General features: G+C 33.8%; 1 protein-coding gene across 2 annotated transcripts in view; it reads right to left on the bottom strand.

Annotated features, from left to right (window-relative positions):
- The window catches only part of DACH1 (dachshund family transcription factor 1), a 436,806-nt gene that overhangs the window by 116,804 nt on the left and 300,841 nt on the right, over positions 1-19,161 (bottom strand). The window contains exons 4-6 of one of the 2 annotated variants that reach the window (XM_058683162.1): positions 17,171-17,343; positions 1,864-1,999; positions 1,418-1,462 (exon numbers count right to left, since the gene is read on the bottom strand). In XM_058683162.1, coding sequence (XP_058539145.1) covers positions 1,418-1,462; positions 1,864-1,999; positions 17,171-17,343 — 354 coding nt within the window. The remainder of the gene's footprint in view (positions 1-1,417; positions 1,463-1,863; positions 2,000-17,170; positions 17,344-19,161) is intronic. The other variant, XM_058683172.1, reaches the window with a different exon arrangement.

The raw sequence follows: 19,161 nt of genomic DNA, 5'->3' as shown, positions 1-19,161 counted from the left end.
ATCAATGCTCTGTGGTTATGTAAGAGAAATTCCTTGTTTCTAGAACATAAACAATGATGTATGTGAGGTAAAGAATATGATGTCCACGATAGGAACATTAAAGTGCCATTAGGCCAATATCTCTTTCAGAGATACTGATGATTGGGTGAATATGTGTAACGAGTGTGAAATAATTTTTTGTATTATTTTTGAAATGTCTGTTAGTCTAATTTTCAAAAAAACACATTAAAATATGCACATATGTGAACATGTATTTGCATATGTGTGTGTGTGTGCATGCATTTGTGTGCATGTGTACGTATTTCCATTTGGACAATCATGGTAGTCCAAGCATACAAAAATTTCTCCTTTGTTCTTTCAAGAATAAAAAAGAATACAATGATTAATTTAAAACATGAATGTATAACAAAATTATTTCAAATTGTTCCCTATCTGCCCATAATTTCCATTTAAGTGTCATGAAAAAAATATTTTTCTTTCTCTAGGACAGTGCCTTTTCACTGACGACATCTTATAAAAGCATAAAAAAATGAAATGAATATGTATCATAAAATCTAATGTCAGCACTGCACATAAGCATACAGAAAATATTTTATATGAGAAATTGTTTTAGCGAAACCAAACTTTGGGAATTAAAGTTTGCCAGCCCCAGCAAATGTCATTGATTTGGAATGGTTATCAAATGATATTTTCACTTTTATTAATACACAGTGATTATCATCTCTTACAAAATTATGTTCTAGAAATATGTTCTAGACAGGCCAAATCAAGCATTCATTTTTAGAATTATGTTGAACTATATAATTATCAATAATTAACTACTTTTTAAATAATTGTATTACATACAATTTAACCTAATATTTGTTATCTATCTCAATAATATTCATGTTAAGGATTTCTGCTTTATGCAAACATTCTTTATGATTTATAAAGACACTTTGTAGCAAATGTTTTTCCTATTATAAAAATATTCTCAACAACCAAATAACTTCAGTAAGTTATGTGTAATTAGATATAGTTCATACCACAAATGTGATTCCTTCAAATTAACTAAATCTTGGAAAGGATACAATGGATATTGATTCTGTCAACCGATATAGTCACTGTTAATATGTTCATTTTATTGGAAGAAAAGTATTAGATTCTTAACACAAAATACAGATACAAAATAACCAGTTCATTGAATGGTATTTTTAACTTTACTCTTGATTTTCTTGGTTAAATATCTAAAAACGTTATCATGAAATACAATAGAGCCCCTGCTCTTTAAAATTTAATAATAATATCTGACAATGATATGCATCATTGACTTACTAATTCAAATCCTAAAATTTAAACAATTTAAAATTCTTCCATCCAGTGGTCATAAGAATGACAAAGCAATTTTTTTAAGTCTATCGTTTTGACTGTTACTTACTTTTATTTCTCTCTGTGGATATTTTTCTCAACGCAGGGGTGAATTCTGAAAATGGATAAATTTCAAGAACTGGTCGGGGGGGGGGGGAGGAGGGGACAAAGGAATAAAGTTGAATAATCCCTAAGCCATATACCTAGCCACTAGCTACCTGTGAGCTGGAGGTGTTTACTTCAGAAACTAATCTGGAAGGTTACTTTCTCTGTTTCATAGCTCAAATCTTTATGTGTGGCATCAAGGAGAGGGAGTTTATATCAGAACCTGTTAATGTAGTACCATACCTCATGATATTGCAAACTGGGAAACATAATTTTGAGAGATGGCTATTGCTACAGAGCTTCAGAACATGATACATCTGAGATCTATTTGGAATGAGGGCATTTTGATTAGAAAAGCCAGCTGCACCTAATAAAGTTTAAAATGGTGACAAGTAGAAGTATGAGACCTACGGATTCTGTCAGAAGAGCTCTCGGTCCGTGCTGGGGAGCTGGACACGCTGCTGCTGCGGTGTGATGATGGGTGGCTGCCAGGCCTCCGGCCCTCCTCCAGAGAGGGTGCAGGCGAAGGGCTGTCTGGGACTCGCTCCTGGGGCACCGCGGGAAGAATCGGGGGAGAGAAGAGGTAAATACATGGGAACTTGACCTCCTTCGCGAGTGTTGATTTTCGTTAATGCATTACTGTAGAAATGCCAAGGAAATAAATTCATCCTTCGCTGACATTTTAACCTTTCATTTGAACAAAGCCAAAGTAGGGAAAGACGAGTTAGCAAACTGGTTCTACAGGCAAGCAGATCAGCAGATGCCAATCCCCTCTTTGGATAAAAAAGGAGCCCAAGAAGGCAATCCTTTCACTTTTATTTTTTTAAGCTTACTTACTCATCAAGTGGGAGAGAGAGAGACAGAGAGGAAGAGGAGGGACACAGGGAGAGGGAGAGAGATAATCCTAAGCAGGCTCCACACTGTCAGGATGGAGCCCAACATGGGGCTCCACCCCATGACCCCCGTGATCATGACCTGAGCCTAAATCAAGAGTCGGATGCTTAAAAGACTGAGCCACCCAGGTGCCCCAGAAGACAACCATTTTAGAGCCTATTAGACAACACAAAACAACAGAACAAAGCAGGTTTCAATTCTAGACAATTATCAATTTAAAGAAATCCCTAGATTCTATCGCTTCAGCAGTGTCTAAGGATCATTTAGCACACAAATATCAATGTGACAGACCATAATAACAATACCAGAGGAGTTATTCACAGTTATTTCATCATGGCACTGCTCTGGACACACTTGGATGGTCACATTTTAAGGCATCATAGAAATCGATTATTATTTAACATTGGAATAATTTTGTTTGATTCAAATAATTCTCAGACTACCCCCTTCCCTTAGCTCCAATTCAACCACATATATGTATTAGGGGAAATTCATGAAATACATATTAGTTGTAGCCCAGGGAAACTTGGTATTGTATTTCCTGATACTATTTTGTTAACACATCCCATTCCATATCTCCCCTGCCAAGCCCTGAACCTTCCTCCTTAAACTAATGTGCAAATATATCATATAACTGCCTCCAATGAACTATTATGGTGTTACAGATTAAATAAGATACCTACTTATTAACATTTTCTTCTTTGAGCAGTAATATATTTATACTTTCAGACATCAAGGCACATAGGCCTTGAGGAACTGTCTTTTCCATAATTAATAAATATTTGAATGGTTAAAAGCAAACTACATATGTAATAAATAAAATTAAATAAATAAATAAATAAATAAATAAATACTTATTCAGGTGCAAAAATGCAAATATTAAGAGAGCAGGCTTTAAAAAATATAAAAGAAAAAAAAAGTTCTAAAATATAACTAACTTGTGAGAGGTCAACTGACCAGTGAGAATGAGGGTCATGCATATCTTTGGTCTCAGAGGCCCCATTGGTCTGGTCAGATTCCCATTAGGATGGTTCCCATTCCTGCTTTGCATTAGAATCACCTGGGAAGTTCTTAAACATGCCTATGTCTGGGCTTTGCTCCCAGAGATTCTGGTTTACTGAGGATTAGGGGATGAATTGTGTCCCCAAAAAGAGTGCAGTCCTGATCCCCAGTACCTAAGAATGTGACTTCATTTGCAAAGTTTTTTTGCAGCTTAATTAGTTTTTAATTAGTTAAAATGGGGTCATACAGGAGTAGGGTGGGCTTTTAATCCAACATGACCCGTGTCCTTACAAGAAGACATTGTGAAGAAATGAGAGAAAATGTCCTATGAATAGAGAGGCGGAATTGGACTTTAGAACTGAGTTACTAAGAATGCCAAGGATTTCCAGCAACCACCAGAAGCTATGGAGAGACAAGGAATAATTCTACCTAGATCTCAGAGGAAGCACGGCAATGCTGACATCTTGATTGCAGACTTCGGGCCTCTAGAATGTGAAAGTATACATTTCTGTTGTTTTAAACCACCCAGTTGATGGTGCTTTGATACAGCAGCTATATACACTGAATCAGAAGTAGAGCCCAGACATCAGTATATTTTTAAGACTCCAGGTGATTTTAATGTGCATTTAAAAGTGAGCACTGCTGGTCTCATTCCTGTTTAATTTTTCAGTCCTGAACATTGTTGATAAACATCTTCCACATATATGCGAAGTCTTAATTTTTGAAAAAGCATGACAAAGAAAATGAAAATAACCAGAAAAAATGACCAAGCCCTCTTCCAAAATTCATGACTAAATCAGTTTCCCATTATATATATTCCATGGAATAAAAGTAGTCCCAGAAGAAACTTCATGACCAAAGATTTGAGAGGTCTCTCAATACTGTAGCCAAAACAAAGGAAAAGAGAAACAACAACAACAACAACAACAACAACAACTAAAATCTTTCAAGAGTTTCAATGCATATTAGAATCTTGTTGTAAAGATAACATTTTGAACTTGAGGAGCTTTTGGACTAATCTAAACTGTGTGGGTTGGTTTCTGTAAAGGACAATTAAAACTTCCCACAGGAGAGATGTAGTATCAATATTATATAACACTAGCCCTTTACCTTAATTGATTAGAGGTTAAGTGCTCTATTTTCTACAAACAGCAAAACTGGTATGTAGGTAAATGTAAACCTGACACAATATACTGTCCTACCCGAGTCACGTGGGGTTGCATTTGAAAGACCGAAAATAAGCAAATGAGAGAGAGAAGTGGGGCAGAAGAGAGGAAAGAGGAAGACATAACCCCTCAATATTAATATTTACAATTAACTTGTTCAGGGAAGTTTATGACACATCATACATTTGTTATACTAAGGGATACCAATATAAGATGGTATCCAACTGTGCAATTTGGAGGTGAAAATATTTTGGAATTGGGGCACCTGGGTGGCTCAGCCAGTTAAGCGTCTGACTTCTGCTCAGGTCATGATCGCACAGCTTGTAAGTTTGAGCCCCGCATCAGGCTCTGTGCTGACAGCTCAGCATCTGGAGCCTGCTTTGGATTCTATGTCTCCCTTTCTCTCTGCCCCTCTCTCTGTCTCAAAAATAAATAATAAACCATTTAAAAAAATTCAAACTATTTTTAAATCTATGTCTCAAAAAACACAAAAATGAACAACATATCAGTTATTTTTCCAAACTAAATAAATCAAAGAAGGTATACTTCTAAATGACCTGAGTTCTTTAGTCCACACAGCAAACAAATAACCTAAGTTTCTAAAAAACAAAAAGATACATGATTTAAAAGAATAGAGAATTCATAACTGGATGCTGAATGTTACTTCCTATCTTCTAATTGCAATTATAAATCCTTTTCTTTTTAACATTCACTTCTACCCTAAATTATGAAGCAAACTATACATTTATTATTTGTTCAGTTTAATGAGTTCTGTCAAGATCTAGAACATTCCCATAACCCCAGAAAGATTTCTTATGCCCTTTTCCAGTCAATTCCTCTGATTCTCATAAACAACCACTTTCTGAATTCTATCACTGTAGAGTAGATTTTCTGGTTCTAGAATTTCATAAAAATGAAATCATACAGTAAATTCTTTGTTTCTGGCTTCTTCACAACAAAATGGTCTTTGAGATTCATCCCTGATATTACATGTGTCATTAATTTACTCTTTTCTACTGTTGAATATATTCAACTGCACAAATATCCCACAATTTGTTACCCTCTCCCCTCCCCCAAATGGCAATAAGGTCATGTACTTAACTGCTTGAAACACCACTGTACTTAATGTGTCTTTCCAGTAGCTATTCAGATATATCTTGAAAAAAGCATTCTTAATCCTTTATGTATAATACTGTATACAATTCTTTTATAGTCTGTATAAATGTATTAATAAGTTATGCTACAGCTAACTGCATAAGTGACCAGAGATACACTAAAAGGAGTTTAATCTTGATTTCTAAGAATTCTAATAAAGAGAACACAAATTTGTCTATACTTTAAAGGTCAATTCCTCATACATCTGGCTCTCACACACAAAAGTACATGGTATGTATTTGAAAAAGAACAGTATATATATATATATATACACATCGGTGTGTATATATATGTATATATATATATTGAACAAAATGTTTATATATATAAACATTATATATGATCATTATATATTATCATTATATAATATTATATATATTAATATATTATATAATGATAATATACATATTATCATTATATATTATAATATATAATAATTATATCATATATTATCTTTATATATATAAACATTGTAATATATGTATATATTATAATGTTTGTTTATTTATCTATCTATCTATCTATCTATCTATTTATTTATTTATTTATATATTTAGAGAGAGAGAGAGCTAATGGGAGAGGGGCAGAGAGGCAGACAGAATCCCAAGCAGGCTCCACACTGCCAGCGCAGAACCTGATGCAGGGCTCGAACTCATGAACCATGAGATGGTGACCTGAGCTGAAATCAAGAGTCAGATGCTTAACTGACTAAGCCACTCAGGCACCCCAAGAACACTCCATATTTTTCTTTGCTAAAACTAAAATTTTATAAATTAACCATTCTATTTTCTTCAAAAAGTCACTTTGACAATGTTAATTCATCAATATGTTTTAATATTTCTCATAATAATTATGTAAGTGATCATATATGCAGTGGCACATGTTTGGATGCACAGAGATAAAGTGCAATCTTGAAATAAATCATTCCCTCTAAAGTCATTTTGCAAGTCTGAGTTTCCTGTCTTAATAGATTTCTTACTGGTGCTAATGGAAAGCATGAGAAACTGATTTTTTCCTGAGATATTCAACTCATAAAATACTTAAACACTTAATGCATAACATTTTGGCAACAATAATTATGCCATTAAAAACAATTATTTATCTTATTTTCCACATAAGTATAAAAATTATTTCATTAGTCAACATATTTAACTGTCAAAGCTTTCCTTGATATTCCTTTCATTCATGCATTATTCACTTATTCATTTATACATTCAAAATACTCTAAACATCATATACTAAACTAGGTAAAAAATAAACTGGATTTAAATCTAATGTAAAATACACCTTAAAAGCATAATTGAAGGCTTAGAAAATGTAGGTGAAATTGTATTTAATTTAGCTTTAGCTTATTTTTACTTTAATTATAATTGTTTCTCTAAGAACAAAGAATACAAAGACAATACTTAATACTTTGATTTAAAGAAAATATTTTAATTTATGCAAATTTTTATTATTTAAAAGCTAAGTATTCAATTGAAACTTTCTGTAAATTGAGACACAACATATTCAGTCATTTCACTTAGTGTATAATTTCAATCTTTGGAACATGATGTATTGTTCTTTGAAGAATTTCATTAAAGTAAAATCCACTGAGCAAGTAAGATTTGAATACATTGTTGCACAATAAATTAATTTATTTCAACAGCTTAATTCTTTTATCATATTTATATGCTTGCCTTTCCAGAGTATGCTATAAGATGGAGAATAATGGAGACAGTAAAGAATTGCTTAGGAGAGAATCTCATAATTATTACTGAAACAAAATAGATAATGAGTTTTATTCAGACATAATAAGAAAGAAGCAGTTCAATGTCTATAGGAAAACTATGTAAACTGGATTTATCATTTCATTTGTGTAATACCCTTTAACCTCCAAGATGGGCCTGAAGTAGGACAAAGAGGAAGAATATTTAATTTAATACTTCAACACGCTGCTTTATAGTCCTACATCATAACTCCACCAATCAATAAAACACAATCCTTTGCAATGTTCCATCTTTATAAAACCAGCCACAATAATAAATGAGAATTTAAGAGGAATACCCTCTCACACACACAAAAAAGGTCATACTAATAAACTAATGGTAGCAGAATAACAATAAAGAAAAAGCTGCATTTATTGTTTCTGGGTACAGCAAGAAGTATTAGTCTCCAAGATAATTCAGAATCAAAGGTGGAATTCAAAATAGTGTATTCCAAAATTCTAAAACAAAAAGTAGAAAATGCTCAGTATTACACATGGGGCAACTGAATATTTAAAAATTACATTACCACATCTGCCTCCTGTCTATCACAAAATGCATTATATTTTACCAACTGAAAATATTTTCTTAATGTAAGTCTAAACAATCACAACCCACTCACAATTCATTTCTCTAAAGGATTGTTTCATTTAGCTTCATGTTGCTCCCTTTTTAATTGTCTGGATTTTCATACGTTTATCAGTTAGAGATTCCATCACTGACTACGTTATAGAAGTGGAGAGAGGATAGTTCTAACATTAAATGTTATCATGATGTAACTTTTAACTTACAAAATTGAAGTTGACTAGCACTTTATAACCCAAACTCCTGAGATTTAAGACAACTCAGACCTATTCATTTATTCAAAGAACATTTACTGAACATCTAATATGTGCCAGTGTCCTAGGCTCTGGTCTTATATATACAAGTAAGCAGAACTGATGAAAATCCTTTCCCTCATGGAGCGTGTATCTTAAGCGGTAAATGTTGTTAGTGGAGTCCAGAACCATATATGCACAGTGATGAAGTGTGACATCTAAATTTCCTTGCTCTGGAAAAATTATCAGACAAAATAAATAGTAGAGATAGGATTCTGGATTCAGGAAAAAATGTTTCAAAGTAGTTCTGGAAGACACAGTAAACAATGCTAATATACTTGCAGCTGGTCTCTACCTTCTGTCTGTCAGGCAGACACCATCAAAATTCCGTGACTCAGAATTCTAAATTGAGGTTCCAAGGAATATTTACATAGCTCTTTTTGTTTGTTTTTGTGATGATACACAAGAAATACTCAATGTTTCTAAATGTAAAACTGGTAGAACCCATGAGTGTAATCATAAACAACTTAGTTTTATTCCACTGTCTCTTCGAACTTATTCAGGGGTGGTAGGGGACTATATGTCTTCCCTCATCCGCATGAAAATTCAGGGATCTTCATAATTTCAGATGACTATTTTTTAATATACAAAGTCCTACAGTTACTTCAAACAACCACATATAGTCTTGGCTCAGGGATTATAATCCATCCCTATGTAATAATAAACACTATCATCTTAAAAGATAGGACTTCCTCTTTTCACACACTCAAGGAAGGGGGAACAGAGGGAGGAGGGAAAGAGAAAAAAGGTAAGTTTCTGACTTGGCCGTCGCTGCCATTCATTAACTGGCATCATTCTCTCTGTGCATGACAAATGTTTAAACCCAATTTTTATCCAGTTAAGGCACTGTGTATGTTGTTAGAGGCCACCACCACACTGAACTGGTCCTATGCAGTTCCGTAAGGGTGTCATTCACCTCTAGGTCCCTCAGTCCCCTAAATGTCCTACATAGTTAAGTATGGATGCTTGATTTAAGTTGAGTTTGCAGTGAGACTTCTTCATAGATGGTGTTGCATGCCTCCATCAGAAACACATAACGTCTGCTTGGCTGCATTTTATGATGCCAGCCCCCACTGATGATCATGGTCTAGACTCCACTTCATTAGCACTGGTAATTTGGTGACATTCCAACTATACCATTCCTTATTCATTTTTTTGGCCAGAAGATTTAGATGAACAGAAAAGTTCCCCTAGTGAATTAATGATGATCCCTAGGAACAGTCTGTATGGGAAAGTCAGGAAAATGCTTGATTTCACCCCTTTATCCTTTGCTTTTGTCCTTTAAAAGAATCAATTCCCTAGAATTCAAAGGTGAACCACGAATTTATTTTTTAGCATTATTACAAACGTATTGATTTAAACATATACGATTTGTTTAAATACATTGATGTAGGATATATTTAGTGGTGGTTGTGTTTGAATACTTTTGCTGTAAGCATCTTCTTCACATTTAATATCAACACCCAAATAAACATTAAGAGAATGTACTTAACTATTTCTCTAAGTCCAAGTAAAAATTATATGAAATCGTTTTTTGTGTGTGAAAAAATGTCTGAAAGTAATGCACATATCTAGCGTTATTTATGATTGCCCCAAAATAAGCTATTCTGTACCTAAACAAACATGGGGGACATGACATTGCTCTAGGATTTTCATGTACTTTAAGAATCAGGTCATTCTGGTTCTAGTTTTTATAATATTTAAACATTTTAAACTTTCATGCACATAAAGTCCTATTTACTAATATAGTTATTTAAGGACCTGCTTTAAAGAAAATTATTAGGGATCAAAATTTTACTTGAATTTAATTTTTTTCAATCTTTAATTCTTTAAATGAGAATGTCATAAAGTGTCTCTGCTTATGTCTCTCTCTCTCTGCCTTTCTTTCACACACACATACACACACATATAGTCAAGAGGAGTCAAAGGTCAATGGAGAAAACTAACAAATTTAAATCATATTCCTTGTCCTCAGAAACCTCCGTAATGTAGCATGAGAGAAAGATGTTTATTCAAAGATGTAGAATAATTTGAATGTTGCCAAATTTCTCAATCTCAATTCTATACTATCCCTGAAAAAAATGAAATCTGAAAAAAATGCATTTAAAAATTAGCTTTCTATACCAATGCACTGCAGAATTCCCCCAAAGTAAAATGCAGCACTTCTGTCAGGTGAAGAAGCCTGCACAAGAAAGAGAGAAAATTCTTACTATACAATTGTGACTCTATTTCAAAAGTTTGACACGAATCTCTTGTAAGATTCTAGAACTTATTTTTAAACAAATGATTGTGAATATTTGGGGAGAAAATAATGGGAGAAGACAATGTCAGTGTACAAAAACTTTGAAAGATGTTGTAAACACTAATGTAATCAGTATGGTGACCTGAATAAATAAGGGGGTCATTGTACAGAAAAGCAAACAAAGACAGAGATATTAAGTAACTTGTCTGAGGTCACATGACTAAGAAGTAGTAGAAATGGAATATAAACCCAAGAATTCTTCCACCATAATCTATGTTTTAAACCACTAAAATACGCTGCTTTTCTTTTTTTCAATTTTTTTTCAACAAGAACCATTTTTTCTAAGTCCATATGATCTCATTGTGAATTTATTAAATAAAATGTGAGAAAAATATTGATTCATTCAGGGAGATTTGGGGTTACTTGATGAATGATACCTAAAGAGAATCAATTAGTAGAACATTTCAGCCTATTAGGAATTCTCTAATGACAAGAGGAATTGATCTCTTGATTTATACTGTTTATTTTCCTCAGTGATTTAAAGTAATACAAGTAATATATCCTTTTACAATTTGGAAATGATACAAGGATTGTATAAATAGTATGAGAGTTTAGAATGTTAATACTCAAAAGTATCTAAAGAATAGGCTTCAAGTTATGAAATGAATAACTCACAGAATAAAAGGCACAGCATAGGGAATACAGTCAATGATATTGTAATAGTGTTGTATGGTGACAGAGGGTAGCTACACTTATGGTGATTATAGTATAATGTATAGAGAAGTTGAATCACCATGTTGTACTGAAACTCATATAACATTGTGTGTCAACTATGCTTAAATTAAAAAAGTTAAGTATCTAAAGAGCCTAAATCAGTGGACTGGGAAATACACTTAATATGGATAAATGCAAATTCCTAGTAAAAGTAAAAAAATAAAGAATTGGCTTAGTACAATTTCATGTTTAAAAGGCATGAAATGTACTGAGTCACACACACACACTCACAACAGTTTTGTGAATTCTGACTACATTTATAAGCTGTTGTCCACAACTGAGGTTTAGGTTAGTTCCAGCATCTCTTCACTAGCCAGTTCACTTCTAGAGTATTGTATGGAAAGGACTGGGGTAAAGAGGGTGATTTTTCAAAAAAGGTCAACCAAGAAGCTTGATGAGGAATGGTCAAAAGAAGTTAGAATATTGTGTCTGGAGGAAAGAAACACTATAGTTACTACAGCAGTGGATTTATATATTTAAATGGCTAGGGCACAGAATTAGTAGACCTTTTATCTTCCAGGAGAACATAATAAACTTGAGGTAGAAGCTAATGAAGACCCTCTTCATTCTTGAGTTTGCTGAAAATAGAATAGGCTTTCCACAAAAGCTTAGCTATATAAAAATGGGTAGGGAGGATGCAAAAATTATTTTGTCACTGTAGGAAAAGCTGGATTATATAACGTCTGACGTCTCAAGTCTATGTCTCTTCATTCATAACATTCATAGAACATTAAACAGTAAAAATATATGATTCTCAATGATACATAATAGACTAATACAGAGCCCATAATAATTTAATATATACTTACAGGCAATTGGCTATTAGGGATTCAAATTAGAATTATTGTCTAAACAGTATATGCCCATTTCCTCCTCAAAGTTATCTTACTAAATTATTTCCAGTAGTCCAAACCAATCAGCCGGAGAAAGTCTAGATTTAATACTTTGGCAGACTCCATCATGAAGGCTTCTTTTAAAGCAAATAACAATGATACAATGGTATTGTCTTCATCTGTGTAATTTTCTTTTCCTCATTTCCTTTAATTTCTTTTATTTTTCAATGCCAAAACCCATGGCCCCATCATGTTTGAGAGTTTAGTTTGAGCCGCCGCAATTATCCACAGCCTAAGATTCACACGGGTATGAGTTCATTGTAGTTCTAATGCAGGTACCAGCGATTTTTTATTTTTCTGTGAAGAGTCAGCTAGTCAATAGTTTATTCCACTCTGCTTTGTATGTGAAAGTAGCCATAGATGTTATATAGAGAGAGTGTAGCTAACTCCCAAAGCCATTTTGTTTAGACACTAAAATTTGAATTTGATATAATTTTCATGGGTCATGAATGACTGTCTTCCTGTGATAGGTTTCCTCACCCACTTTAAAGTATAAAACCATTCTTAACTCATAGTCCATGCGAGAACTGGAAGAAGGGTGAATTTTACCCATGAACGACAGCTTTTGGACCCTGTTCCATTGCATGTACTGGTGTGGTGTGTACATTCTCATAAATAGGTTTATGAGAAAGGCTTTGGAGCTCCTTTACCTCCTAGAAACAGGTAATGACAAAATGTTTTAAAAGTCTGTAACCCTGAGAGCATTGTTTTCACTTCCCTTCTGTCCTATAAATTCTTTTGCCATTCTCATGTAGGTTGTTTTCATTTTAATTCTTATCATTACTCTCAAGAAATGTAAATGGTACACTCCAGCACACAGAAAACGCCTCAACCTTCTATTTTCCCTTCAAAAGCTATTTCCCTTATCATTCCTTCAGATGGGGGAAATCTTCGTGGTATTTAACATTTTGCTTTTAATCGGCCTTCATAATTAGAATCTTTTCAGGCAAACAAAGTTGCAAGCACTATTCTAATTGCCCACTTGGGTCCCATACTATTTAATGTGACATAGGAGTCAAACATTTTCTTTAGGGAAAATCAAACTTCCCCCAAATTAAGTTTAACTAATATATATCATGGGAGTTTACTAAACACTGCTTGTGCTATGAAGTCTTCTATATATAAATTTAGGCAGGTTTTTTATTAACTTGTTTTCCCTAATATTTGGAATTCTATAAAGAACCTATTCCTTACCCTTATCCTCCGAGGCTGTACTCTCGAATTCTCTCAGGTCTAATTTTTTTTTTTTTTACCAAAAATTGTTAGAATTATCTTATGCTTTTCTTGAAATATGGTTAGTCTCTATGATCTTTAACATCAAGTTTAAAAATATATAGGTTGCCAGCCTGCAAAGAAATGGGGCAATGGCCCTTCCACACTTCCACGGTGGCCAATGGAGCGTCACTTTGATGTGTGCAGTTAAAACTACCAGCTTGTATTATTAGTGATAAATAATAATTTTTAAAACCATCAGCTTTTATTTTCTTTAATCATTCTTAATTAGAGCCATTGTTTCTTATTCAGCTATTATCACCATTTATATCACCACTGCTTTCAAAAGCCCAGAATTTCCTTTAACCTATCCATAGCCAAGTTTCTGAAAATATTTGCCCCGAGAGACTAGAAAATGGGCTATCACTACATTGTAGGAGGTGTTGGCACACAGTTCAAGACACAGGGCTTTGTCACTTTTTTTTATTACCTTTTTGCATATTTCCTTCCTTTCTCCCTGTCTCCCTCCTCTCCATTCCTGACCTTAATTTAAGAAACCAAAGGAATGTTGCTGACTTTTCAATAATCTAGACTGTTTTCTAAAGGTGCCTTCCAGAGGAAACCCAACTGCTTCCTCCTACTTACCTAAATGTTGACAACCAAAGATTTAGTAAAGGAAGTTTCACTACTTAAGTATTCTGATTAACATTGGATACAACATACACTATTTAAAAAATGTGTGTATTTAAAAGATAAAAAAAATCAAGTTTTCTGATGTAATTAGAGTCTTCTGGATCCAGACATATGTAAGCTACCAGCTGATGTCCAAATTATCTACAGTTAATAACTAAGTCACCCATTATGATTTTAAACTGCTAAAATCTGTTCTTCTGCCATAGCTTTACTTTAACTACGATTCCCTATCTTGTCTAAATGAGGAACTACAAAATTCCCAGTTTTGAGAGTGAAAATTATATAATTATTATTATGAGGACGATTCTCTACAGTAATAATTACTAACTTTTTAAAAAAATGAGAGTAATCACATCCTATAACTAATCCTTAGTACCTTTTCATTTTTTTAAAATAGCTATCGAGTACAATGATAGGAACACTTAGCCTTTTTTCTTCAGCCAAAACCTCCCTCTAGGTCACTTCAGTGAGTGAAGCAATGAGAATGTTGAATTCTCAGTAATAACTATTACCAAAAATGGTCATAAATGGAATTATGCAGTGACATCTTGATTAACAAATCCTTTGGTAACAAAGGAACCCTCCGAAAGTCACTCCGAATAAAGAGGAATTTTTAAAAGTTATCTTCATGGTTCCTGGCTGACGACAATGTAGCATTCATTGGCATTTTCTCAGCTGAAGATTTTTAAGAAGTTGATCTTGGTTTTCTGTGATACATATATTTTTTTCCTGGTGAGGATACTTCAGAAAATGGTGAGGGACTAGTATACATCCTTGCTTATAGAGCCATTGTTATAAGAAAAATTGGTATTAGCATATTATTCAATGTATAATAGTAATGTATAAGTATGTATACAATGTATATATACATTGTATACTTATACAATGTATAAGTAGTAACATGGCCTTTTAAAAAAATGTATGACATTATCTATCATTTTGGTATAACACGGAGCATTTTCACTGCCCAAAAAATTCTTTGTACTCTCCCTATTCATCCCTGCCCCACTCCTTGGCAACCACTGATCTTTTTAGTATCTCCATAGTTTTGCCTTTTCTAAAAGGTCATTCACTTGGAATCATACAGTGTGTAGCCTTTTCAGCCTGGCTTCTTTCACTTACCAGTATACATTTAAGTTTCCTCCATATCTTTTCATGACTTGATAATTCATTTCTTTTTAGTTCTGAACAATATTCCATTATATGGTGTCAAGCGTTTAGTTAAGCTACTCGAATAGTATTGCTGCCTAGGCATCCATTTTGTTTGGCCAACTGTCCTGGAGGGACCTTAAACTGACAAAAGCCCCCTCTTGCAAGCACATGCCCTAGATAACAGCCACAGAATCACAAGCAAATGTAAGCATGGAAGCCCTTAATAGGACTTCTTCAACAGCACTTGTGAATAAAGGTCTCCTCCTACATACGAGCCCGCTGGAGCTCACCAAAACTATGCTCTTCTGGTTTTAATTGCCCAATCTAGCCCTAGCCTGGGAACCTCGAAGCATTCTACCTTTGGGCCCTGACACAGGCATCTGTCCCAGATCCTGCCTTGTTCTCTCTGTACTCCGCCTTGACCTCCCCATGTGGTCCTTCAAGGTATATACCTTGAGGTATTTCCACCAGAACTCGTGAGTAATAAGGTTATCTATTTCAATTTTTCTTATGGTCTGTGTTGGACCATGGCTCACCATCAGTCATCCCTATGTTCCCCTTAACAAATGTTAATTTAGCAAAGTCATAACATATGGATATACCACTTCTTTTTAATCCTTTCACCTACTGAAAACATCGTGGTTGCTTCCAAGTTTGGGCAATTATTAAAAAAAAAACTGCTATAAATATCCATGTGCAAGTTTTTGTGTAGACATAACTCTTCTACTTGTTTGAGTAAATACCAAGGAGCTGGCAAAATACATAATCCTGTGGTAGAAGTATGTTTAGCTGTGTAAGAAACCATAAAACTGCCTCCCAAAATGGCTATAGCATTTTGCATACCTACCAGCAATGAATAAGAATTGTTAACAGGACTTTTTATGTAAGGCATGCTCCAGAGGCCTCCTTAACTCAAGTGTATTATATTCAGAAGAAAGAGGTAATGATTATGTCATATAAGGATAAGCATTAGTATCTTTTACTTAATTTAAAAATTAATAATGTATTCTGACAATTCATTTAAAGGAATTTTATTTAAGTACATATTATAAAATAAATTAAAGGTATATGCATACACATTTAAGGGTATACACATACCCTCCCACACAAGGGGAAAAGAGAGAGAGAGAATTGTGCATATATACACGCACATGTGATCTTTGTATAACAATAGTGTTATCTTCACATATAGTGTATTTTTGAACTTATAAAAAGCATTCAATTTTATTATTTTGTTTAGTGTTTACACCTATACTGTATTACCTACTTTTTATATGTAGAATAGAATCAGAAAGATTGAGTCACATGCTCAAGGCAACATGGCAGAACCATAATTTAACAACAAATCAGCAATTATTTCCCATACCTTAAAGCTCATAAACCCACACACACATACATTGACATGCATGCACTCATGCACACAGTCATATATTTATTGAATTTGAAATATATCAATTAATTTCCTACATCCATCTCTCTCTTAATAGACAAAAGACAAGGGCCCCTGGATGGCTTAGTTGGTTAAGTGCCTCACTCTGATTTTGGCTCACGTCATGATCTCACAGATGTAAGATCAAGCCCTGCATCAGGCTCTGCCCATGGAGCCTGTTTGGGATTCTCTCTCCATTCCTCTTTCTCTCTGCACCCTCCCCTGCTTGTACTTTTTCTCTCTCAAATAAATAAATAAACCTAAAACAACAGATACAACACGGAACTTAAGATTGGCCTAATCTGTCTAATCCTGTACCCCTGGCTCTACCTGGTTCTAACTACTGTGATTTTTCTCACAATTTATTTACTATCATCTGTTTTGAATTTAGAATTACTTGTGGAATAAGAAAATAGACTTAGAGGTAGTGGCCTAAGACGATGTCTGGCATAAGCCAAAACAGTCATATAAAAAAACAATTACCTTAATAACAGACGTCTCAACTCTGGAAGGGGGACTCTGAACGTGAGCTGCTGCCGCCATATTTGCAATGGTGCTGAGATGGTTCATCTGGCTCATTGCCATGGTGACAGACGCTGGAGGTAGGCTGACGGGAATTAGAGGGTGGGGCATCATCATAAAAGGAAGTTCCAGTCCTATAAAAAATGCACAGATCTCATCATTGCTCTGTTCAAATAAAACTATGAAACGTAGTGTATCTCATTTATGAAAATGGTAAAGGGCATAAATCATTGAAAATTGAAGCATTAAAAAACGTTCTAATAATGATTGCCAAAGGAAAAATATTTGTCCTCTTTATATGCAACAATACCCACTCACCACTCAGGGAAATTAGCTTTGAAGCTAACCAGTTCGGTGCCATGTTTTATCACGTCACCATGCCTCATGCGTTTAATACAAATGGTCAATTCGTTGCTGCATTATTCTTCTGATCATTCTAATTCTTGCTTAAAATATGAGGGTTTTATTTAACACATCACAATTAGTTATCTAAATGTAGTATCTCTTTGTTATGTCCTACATTTTACAATATAATGATTGGATATTTTTTTCTGGGCAACTACCATTTTTAGTACCAAAAAATACCATTATAGAATTTGGCAGAAGGTGGCTCTGCTCAAGGTGGTGGAAAGGTTGCCTAAGTGGAAGACTGTTAGTTCCAGGCATGTGGGGGTGGGTAACAGAAGCCTGAGATCTCTGTGATGGGCAAGAGGACAGTGTTTGATTATCCCCAGAACCATCACAGCTACTTGTGGGGAATGCACATAAGCAATTTGGATGCAATAGTATTCCAAATCTTCTAATAATTTATTTGAAATGAGGTTTTAAAAAGTATATCACATTTCGAGTTGGCCAAGTGATTTCTTGGAAAATAACCTCAAGTAAGTAAATTTCCCCTAAACCATATATTTTTTTGTTTTTCTTTTTCTTATATAGTTCCTCAATTAAAAAAAATTCTACAATATTTATCTTACTTTTTGAGTCTAATCTAGTTTGAATAACCAAATTAAGATAAAATGGTCTCTGTTATATACCTAGAGAATTAACTACTTCTTAGAAGTGAAGCCCACTGGTAGTTGTAGTTATTCTTGTATTAAATGATTTCTAGCCACCATTCAGAGTTAAAGTTCCTCACTTAATTCCACCACAAATCCTAAACATGGAATTATTAAATGCCCAACTGATTTAGACACAGCACAAAGAGCCTAAAAGATCACTTTACAAAGGTTAATAATGTCAGAGTAATATATTAAATATGTGTGCATCAATAAATATATCACCTTTATTCAACTACAAAGAAACAAAAGTTGATGATTATGGCAATATAGTGTCAAAGTAAAAACAGTACATTTGAGAGCTTTCATTTTAATAATGGGGCCATGTTTTGGATTTCAGTAGATTTTTAAACACCTTAATAGGATACACCTTAGAAGGTATTTATGAATAATTTCAATTTCGACATGTTCCCCAATTAAATTAACACTAACTTATTTACTGAATCTGTTGAATATACAAACAACCCCCTTGAAGAAAATTTTTGTAATGTCCCTGTCAGCTTAATGAGTTTTCATTTCTTAAAAAAGGAAAAGAAATAATATTTTCATATAATATACTTAGAAACAGCAAAGTTGGTAAAACTCCAATTTAAATGCTTTAGCTCCATTAAAAGCTTCATTGTAAAATCTCTATGACATAGTTTTTAATGAAGAATACTTAGTTACTGCCATGATTTTTTTCCATTTACTTCATGAAGACAGTTAAGGTTCAATATAAATTCAAACTCATTAGCTCAATACTGTCTGAATCTTAGAGTAAATTGTTCAGAAGTGGGTAATGAAAACTCAATTCAAATTCTTCAGCAATCAAACAAAGCAATTTTATTAAACAATGAAAAGAATCAATTAAAGTGGATATCTTTATTATCTTTATTATTTTACAAGAAACCATGACAG

Source organism: Neofelis nebulosa, chromosome 1 (genome assembly GCF_028018385.1).
Source record: "Neofelis nebulosa isolate mNeoNeb1 chromosome 1, mNeoNeb1.pri, whole genome shotgun sequence".
Lineage (NCBI taxonomy): Eukaryota > Metazoa > Chordata > Mammalia > Carnivora > Felidae > Neofelis > Neofelis nebulosa.
Note: the sequence above shows the minus strand (reverse complement) of the source record. Positions and strands in the feature narration are given on the sequence as shown.